The following is a 9,214-nucleotide window of genomic DNA, read 5'->3' as shown; positions in this document are numbered from 1 at the left end:
TTCTTTCTTGTGTTGCTGCCAGGCCGTCAGCTCTCATGTACTTTTATTCATACACATATTGCAAACTTTATGCGGTGAAATCAGAAAGCTTCAACTCTTGTTGCCATCCTGGCTTCCCCGGGTCACTTTATCTGAAGGATTCACTCCTCCTGCTGTTTCTGTTACTGTCAGGGTCACCTCAGGTACACTGGTGCTCACTGTAATCAGCATGAGTACTGTCCAACAGCCAGTGGGGAGGGGGAGATGCCTTGGGACAGGAGGGCTGCCACAAGTTCCTGGAAGATTTGTGTTCCTCCATTGATAAAGCTCAGAAAGTGACTGCTGATCCTCAGTCTCTGCTCGGATTTCAGAAAACTGCCGCATTTAGACCCATTAAACCCATCTCAGGGTGTTAGGGCTGGTACTTTGTTTTATCCATCCATGGGATATGGGCTTCCCTGGTAACCCAAGCTTTTACTGGATAGAAGCATAGGAAATAGGAGCAGCAATAGGCCATTCAGCCCTTTAAGCCTGCTCCCCCATTCAATACAATCATGGTTGATCATCCAACTCAGTGCCAGTCTTATATTGTCCCCATATTCTTTCATCTTTGCAGCCCTAAGAACTGTATCTAACTCCTTCATGAAAACATGCAAAGTTTTGGCCTCAACTACTTTCTATGGTAGAAAATTCCACAAGCCCTCATTCTCTGGGTGAAGACATTTCTCCTCAATGGATGGTGTCACCCATCCCTATTTACCCCTTGAGAAGGTGGGGGCGTGCTGCCTTCTTGAATTCCCGCAGTCCATGTGCTTTAGGTATTCCCACAATGCCCTGAAGGAGGGAATTCCAGGATTTTGACCCAGTGATATATTTCCAAGTCAGGAGGGTGAGTGGCTTGGAGGGGAACTTGCAGGGGGTGGTGTTCCCATGTACCTGCTGCCCTTGTCCTTCTAGGTGGAAGTGGTCATGGGTTTGGAAGGTGCTGCCTGAGGATCTTTGGTGAATTTCTGCAGCACATATTGTAGAGAGTACACACTGCTGCTACTGAATGTTGGTGGTGGGGGGGAGTGGATGCTTGTGGGTGTGGTGTGAGTCAAGCTTGCTGAATGTTGTTGGGGCTGCACTCATCCAGGCAAGTGGGGAGTATTCCATCACACTCCTGACTTGTGCCTTGCGGATGGAGTAAAAGCTTTGGGAAGTCAGGAGTTGAATTACTCGCTGCAGGACTCTCAGCCTCTGACTGTTTACAGGAATCGAGGAGGGTTGTGTTTCTGTAATCCCACTCAACCCATTTGTCCAGAAAGGGACCAATTCGAACTGCAGAGCCTCATTCCTACAGTGAATTGTTAGACAATAGACAACAGGTGCTGGAGTAGGCCATTCGGCCCTTCGAGCCAGCACCACCATTCATTATGAGCATGGCTGATCATTCACAATCAGTATCCTGTTCCTGCCTTATCCCCATAACCCTTGATTCCACTATCTTTAAGAGCTCTATCTATCTCTTTCTTGAACGTATCCAGAGAATTGGCCTCCACTGCCTTCTGGGGCAGAGCATTCCATATATCCACCACTCTCTGGGTGAAGAAGTTTTTCCTCAACTCTGTTCTAAATTGCCTACCCTTTATTTTTAAACTGTGTCCTCTGGTCCTGGACTCCCCCATCACTGGAAACATGCTTCCTGCCTCCAGAGCGTCCAATCTCTTAATAATTTTATACGTCTCAATCAGATCCCCTCTCATCCTTCTAAACTCAAGTGTATACAAGCCCAGTTGCTCCAATCTTTCAACAAATGATAGTCCCGCCATTCTGGGAATTGACCTCGTGAACCTATGCTGCACTCCTTCAATAGCAAGAATGTCCTTCCTCAAATTTGGAGACCAAAACTGCACACAATACTCCAGGTGCAGTCTCACCAGGGCCCTGTACAGCTGCAGAAGGACCTCTTTGCTCCTAAACTCAATTCCTATTGTGATGAAGGCCAGCATGCTATTAGCTTTCTTCACTGCCTGCTGTACTTGCATGCTTGCTTTCATTGACTGATGTACAAGAACACCTAGATCTCGTTGTACTTGTTGTTAGAAATATCTTCTCTTGCATTTTTCTATTTTTGCTTTCCTCTCTTTTGCCATCTCTTTCCCTCTGTCAACTCCTCTAGTGTTATTACTGCATTTATTTTAACTCAGTCACACTATTTTCATTCCATTGCTGCCCTTCACAATCCTTACATGCTGGTTTTAAGAATCAGTTCTGTGCCAACCAGTTCCTGAACAGAACTGCATTACACATTGGATCAACTCACTGGGCCACGTTGTATTGCAATAATTTAATTACAGCTGGTCAAAATTAGAGCAATATTATTGCTCAAGTAAAATATATATATCACAGTTGAATTCACTGAAACCACTTTACCCGTTTGCTGAATGTACAAGGCAATATTGAAAAGTTGTGAAATTCTTTGTCTCTTGAAATGCTGTTTAAAGCTGTCTCTGAAATCTTAGCCATCAGGAATATCTACATCTTGAGATCCAGGGGCTAACCTTCAGCAAAGTTCCTTTCAATGTACTGCTGCCTTGTTTTGGCTCGATGTTTGATGCTTTTCTGTGACTCATAATTGTAAGCGTTCTGTTGTTACAGCTAACTTCAAAAAAAAAGGCCCATAACACCTTTCAGCTTTTCTAAATTCTATGAATTGAAGGGCATTGGGTTACAAAAATCATTTATTTTCCAAAACAATTAACAAATTTCTTTAAAAAAGGAACATTTTCTTTTAATGCTGGCTGCATTAACTCAGTAGACAGAATAAAGATTGAAACCTTCAAACAGAGCGCAGTAAGTAGTTATTATACAAAGCCACTACAACAGTAAAAGCAGCTTGGAGAGCAGTGGCAAACTAAATTGTGAACACCCACAACAGTAGTGCAAGTCTGATTCAAAAAAAGTGCAAATTCATGTCACAAAAGTGCAAGTGGCAAAACATGTAGTTGAGGATTCCAAGCCAGCTCTCCACATCACTCATCCTGAAGCATGGCGTATATGTAGCTGGTCATGTCTACCCTTCTTGTCAGGCTTCACTATATCAAAAGTATTAGGTTCTCAATACAGACCCCTAAAACCCTGGAAAGATTCTTCATTCATTCAGTTTGGTAAAACAGCGGGTTTCATTTCCGAATATATAACCCCAGTACTGCTTGCTCATGGTACAGACATTTGAAAGAATTGAAGCTTTGAAAATATTGAGTATTTTCCAGTAATTAGAAAAGTTGGAAGGATACTCAGAGACTGCAGTCAACAGTTGCTCAATTGTCAACCCACGGGCACGGCTGGGCTAATAGATTCTCGAACTTGCTGGTTGGAGCAGAGCTATCAGCAGCTTGAATCAGTCCAGAGTTGGTTTGATCCCCCTTTAACTCCAGTTTAGTCCAAAGCCAAGCCTGCATTATTTGCAATACCTTCATTTTTTTTTGGAAGGGATATGGTAAAAAAAGGGTTCTTGCAGTCTGAAGGGTAAAAATCTCACGGCAATATATGAACAACAAGTTATCCTGTTTCAGCAGTGAACAAGCGAGGACAAACAGACAGACAGCGATCTGCCTGACTCAAGATTCATTTCCCTCATACCGATTTCTGATTGCATTTATTCGCCTCTTGGCTTTATCGAACGTAAAGACTTGCTGCCTCATTTTCTGTGAATAAGCCCAACCACTTTCTACTGGCTGGCAGGTTCGTGGGTGCACAGACAGTACAAAATGTACAACGAAATTTCTGTACCAGAATATATATGAGGGGATTCACATTGCTAAGTAGTAAATGAATTTTCCTAGGCAAATCAAGAGTGTTAATGCCTACACAACAGTGAAGTGCCAGCAGAAGAATGAGAGATCTGCAGCGGCAAGAGCACTCACTGTTAAAAGCAGTGGGCTAGCACTCTATAACTGTCCGAGCTGAGGACGAATATAGCTTCTTCTTTATCAAGCAAAATCCAGGGCTCAGTTTCAGTGCTTGCCTGAACCCAGCTGTAAAACAGGTGCCAATGAAAAAGAAGTCACTAAGGCTTGGCCAGGAGCTGCCATCCTGCCTGAAAATTAATGTCAATTCAAATGTTGGGACCACACTGGAATCGTAAACAATCCGATCCAGCTTCTTACACGTGTTCCCAATTTCCACATTGATGTAGATGATGGATCCACGTAGACCACAAGGTTCACTGGATGATAGGCACAACACATCCTGGGCTATCTTCCTGATCAATGTTTCAGGCACTAGTACTTCAGAGCAGTTCAACTTTGTCTTCTTGGCTCTTGATAGAGAATTCTCAAACAGCTTTGTCAAGTACAGACACGTTTGCTCTTCCTCATTTACATTGTTTGCAGCTACCTCGTGATCCCAATAATTAATATCTGCAAGGAAGAAAAAAAATAGTGAAAGTTTAGTCTGCAATTAAAAAGAAAGACCTGGGCAGTAACTGCTGCATGTGACACTGAGCAGTACAAAGATCACCATCAGTCTGCACTTTAAAATAAGGATTTGTGCAGAATTTGCTGATCGACAAAATGTAATTCACCAGCAGGAAGTGTGGTAACCAAAAACACACAGACTTAAAAATAGACAAATCAGATGAGAATAAGGGGAAACCGTCTAACAAAACTTGGACAGACCAAGAGAGCAGCTCATCATCACCTTCTCACAGGCAACTAGGGATGGGGCAATTAATTCTGGGTCAGCAAGTGATATCACTGCCATGAAAAATGAGAACATTTCACACTGTTAAAACAAAGTGGAGAAACTCAACAGATCCAGCATAATCTGCAAGGGAGAGAAACAGAGTAACATTATAAGTCTGGTATGATCTTGCTGCAGAATCAAAATGTTAACTGTTTCTCTCACCACAAAGGCTGCCAGATCTACAGAGTTTGTCCAGCACTCTCTGGTTTTATTTCTGGTCTCCAACATCCAGAGTATTTTGGTTTTTACTCTATACTCAGTAGCAGCAGTGTGTACTATCTACAAGATGCACTGCAGACATTCAGCAAAGATCCTCACACAGCACCTTCCAAACCCACGACCACAAAAGGATAAGGGCAGCAGATACATAGGAACACCATCACCTCCAAGTTCATCTCCAAACCACTCAACCTCCTGACATGGAAATATATCGCCGTTCCTTCACCGTCTCTCAGTCAAAATCCTGGAATTCTCTCCCTAAGGGTATTGTGGGTCTCTCTACGGCACATGAACTGCAGTGGTTCAAGAAGGCAGCTCGTCCCCACCTTATCAAGGGGCAACTAGGGATGGGCAAGAAATGCTGGGCCCTGTGACACCCACATCAAATGAATAGAAAACAAAGAAAAAAAGCTGTTGTGTTCCTAAAGGCACTGCCTGAAAAGGTTAGCGGAAGTAAATTCAAAAATAACATTTAAGATTGAATTGGTTTATATCTGAAAAAAGACTATTGTGTTCCAGAGCTCTGGAGAGAGTGCATTGGGAGCAGGACCAATTGGATAGCTCTTTCAAAGAGCCAGCACAAATATGATGGGCAGAATGGTCATTTTCCAAGATTCAGTATGGTATTTATTGGGAGTGTAAACCCTAGTCCCCCTGTCTTTCTCCCTTTTTGCTACACTCGCCTCTCCTGGAAGCACATGGACATATTAGATTAGTTCACAGGTCAGGGCAACATCAAGGGCCGAAGGGCCAGTTCTGCGCTGTATTGTTCTATGAATCCAAACACACGTGCACACACACACACACACACACAGCTGGAGAAACTCAAACAGGTCTGGCAGCCTTTGTGAACAGAAAACAGTGTTAATGCTTTGGGTCCAGTGATTCTTCTTCAGAAGAGGCCCCCTCCTGGCTGTGACACCAGTCCTGAAGTCTGCAGCCTCAGTGGGAAAGCTCAGCTGTCAGTCAACGCCACACTGCTCCTAGATGCTCGAATGGCAATGTGCTGGGAAAGGCACAAGAATGTTCGAGAAAGACAGCAACTACACAATCAGTGAATCCCTACAGTGTGGAAGCAGACAATTCAGTCCACGGAGTCCAGACTGACCGTCTGAACAGCATCCCATCCAGACCCACTCTCCCACCTTATCCCTGTAACCCCACTCTTCACATCCTTAAGCTCCATGATGAAACTGGCATTTCCTGGTCTGGTCAATCATTGACAACTTGGCCACACACGTGTGCTCATGCTCAGCAGTGGCCAATGCACTAGCATTGGGGGTTGGTGCCAATTGCCAAGCACCAAATAGTTCCTGTAACTATCATTTGCACCCTGCATACACCCATGTGGACAACTACATTTACCTAGCACACAAGATCCTTAAATGATCTGGCACCAAAATCAGCCAGGCAGTAAGAAAAAGGTGCATTTCTACAGCGCCCTACAGGTGATGAAGTGTATCACTGCCGTAATGCAAGAGAGAGGAGCTAATTACACACAGCAAGATACTACAACAGCAATATGAATAGGATCAAATGATTTGTTCATGTGATATTGAACAAGGAACAGCCAAACAGGACGGCAAGAACAGGTGGGAAGAACTTGCCCAGAACTCTTCGGAATTGTCCTGTGGGATTGTGACTAACCCCAGCTGAGAGGGAAGATGCAACTTTGTTTCACACCTCGCCTGAGCCTGGTACCTCGGAGACTGCAGCACGTCGTCAGCACCGCCCCAGGAACATCAACCTCATGTTCGGGGGTCTCTGGAGTGGGCATTCGTGCTTGGCGCCAAGAGACTCCCCATTGGGCCAGGGATGAAGCAAACATTCCTGCACTCACTTCTGGACTCCTGACGATAACCCGGTGTTGTGTCATTTCTGACGCTGATAACAAGAAGCAGACACGCTTACACAGTCAAACAGCACTTCAATCTGAGAGGGGCACCGAGGGTCAGGGGCTTACTGCCCGAGGGAAGGGCATTGAGTGGGGGCGGGGGGGGGTGTTGCATTGCACTGAAATGCCTGAGGTGCCATCTTTCAGGTGAATGAGGTATCATCTATCCTCTCACACACATGGTAGAGGCTCTGGAACACTTTGTAAAGACCGGGGAGAGTCTTAGCCAATACCGAAACCTTAGTCGATGCTGGAAACATGATGTGTGGGCCATTTAACTTTGTGTGGGATCTTGCTGTGCGCAATCTGGCTGCTGCGTTTTGTTTTACGCCAGTGCGCACACCTGCCCTTCGGGGATGTGCTAAGCGCCACAGTCTTTCCTTCCCTGTCTGTGTCTTAAATCAATCCTGTGTCCATCCAGAGCTGAGCTGCCCTGGCTCCCAGGGAGAGACACTGGGTCTTCCCTTGGTGGTGGTGGGGCTGGGGGTGACTGTGCCCAAGGCTTGCCCCTGGCTCTCCCAGTGTGACAGCTGTACCCCACACTGTGCCGCCCACAGTAACCTGCGGCCTCCTTTACACAAAGAAAACAGACACGGAATGAACAGAGAAACACTGACCCCTCCAAACGGAGAGGGAACTTCAAAACCCAGCTCAATAAGTTTTAAACTAAAACGCGATCAAAAGAACCAAAAGAACTGCGGATGCTGTAAATCAGGAACAAAACCAAAGTCGCTGGGAAAGCTCAGCAGGTCTGGCAACATCTGTGGAGGAGAAAACAGAGTTAACGGAGAGAGAGAGAGTTACTACTGGCCAGTGTTCCCCGGGCTCTCGGGGAATTAGGGACTGTCCCAGAAAGAGAAATGTGCGATCATTGTAAACACAGCAAAACGGACACGCGCAGCTGCAGGCTGCCGGCTCAACACTGAGCTCAGCTGCAGCCCCTCTCTCCCCCGGGGGCAGTCAGTCACTCACCCTCCGCCGGGAGCTCACAGCCTGGGCTTTTCCTCTTGGAGCAACTCGCCACCATCCCGCAGGAGTCCGGAGCCAGCTCTCCCTCCTACCGCATCGTCCCCGTATGTGTGTATCCCGCCCTCTGTCTGTGTTCCCCGCTATTTATCTGCCTCTCTCTCTGTTTAGCTTATCTATATCTATATCTATATCTCTCTCTTCCTCTCTATCTCTCTCCTTCCTCATCCCTGTAATGTATAAGAGGAGCCAGCCAATGCCTGTATATGTGACTGACCAATCACAATGCCAAATGCTCCCAGGCCCCACCCCATTTGCCGGCCGCCCTGAGATAGAACTAAAGCAGCGCAGTGATTGGTCCAGGTTCGCAACAGGTTGCAGCCAGTCAGCGTTAAGTCCTCTAAGCCGCCTTCCCCCTTCAGATGACTCAATGAGTGATAAGGCTGAAGGTGGCATTGGGCCAGTGTGCCAGGATTGGGAACAACAGCCACATTAACAGGGCAAGCAGTGAGAACCCAAAGGACATCATCCCATCAGAAACACAAACAAGATGATTCCTCACTAAAAAACTCAAAGAGCTGCAAATGCTGGAAATCAGAAACAAAAAGAGAAGTTGCTGGAAAAACGCAGCAGGTCTGGTAGCGTCTGTGCAGAGAAAGCAGAGTTAACATCATGGTCCAGTAATCCTTCTTCACATTTGCATATATGTTGCACCTTGAATGCAGTGAAACATCCCAACTCCCTTAATCTGATAAAGAAACACACAAAGGTGTTGGGGAAAAGCAACCAAACACTGGTTGTTTTTTTAAAGAGCATTTTCCAGGAAGAGAGAGATTGGAGGAGGGAATTCCAGCGTCCAGCTGAAAGCATGGCTACCACTGGTGAAACAAAGGAAGCAGAAGCTGACCAACAGTCGACAGCTGTAAGTTGATCCTGGCCAGCAGCACAGCACAACTGTAAACAAGTATTCACTCAGCCTTTGTAACTTAATATCCAGCACTCCTTCATTTCTACAGTAGGGGGAGAAGGAAAAGGTTAGTTCATGAATACCATCACTATTAATATCCTTGTCCCTGATCTCTTCCAGCATCATTCATTTTCTCTGTACGTCTCTCTCTTATTAAGTTACAACATGGGGTCAGAACCATGAAATGCAGCATAATAAAGTGTGGAGCTGGATGAACACAGCAGGCCAAGCAGCATCTCAGGAGCACAAAAGCTGACATTTCGGGCCTAGACCCTTCATCAGAGAGCCCAATGGTATCAATGTGGACTTCACAAGCTTCAAAATCTACCCCTCCCCCACTGCATTCCAAAGCCAGCCCAGCTCGTCCCCTCCACCCACTGCATCACTAAGCCAACCCAGCTCGTCCCCGCCTCCCTAACCTGTTCTTCCTCTCATCTATCCCCTCCTCCCACCTCAAGCCA

At 45.9% G+C, this 9,214-nt stretch overlaps 1 protein-coding gene across 1 annotated transcript; it reads right to left on the bottom strand.

Moving 5' to 3' along the window:
• Nucleotides 1-2,689: 2,689 nt before the first annotated feature.
• LOC125454372 (DNA damage-inducible transcript 4-like protein) lies at nt 2,690-8,037 on the bottom strand. The gene is made up of 2 exons (XM_048535061.2): nt 7,793-8,037; nt 2,690-4,382 (listed from the first exon to the last, which is right to left on the bottom strand). The coding sequence occupies exons 1-2, from the start codon at nt 7,845-7,847 to the stop codon at nt 3,904-3,906; spliced, it is 534 nt and encodes a 177-aa protein (XP_048391018.1). The 5' UTR covers nt 7,848-8,037; the 3' UTR covers nt 2,690-3,903.
• Between the last annotated feature and the right edge of the window lie 1,177 nt (nt 8,038-9,214).

Source organism: Stegostoma tigrinum, chromosome 1, assembly GCF_030684315.1.
Source record: "Stegostoma tigrinum isolate sSteTig4 chromosome 1, sSteTig4.hap1, whole genome shotgun sequence".
NCBI lineage: Eukaryota > Metazoa > Chordata > Chondrichthyes > Orectolobiformes > Stegostomatidae > Stegostoma > Stegostoma tigrinum.
The sequence above is the reverse complement of the archived record's forward strand: the minus strand, read 5'-3'. Positions and strand labels throughout refer to the sequence as shown.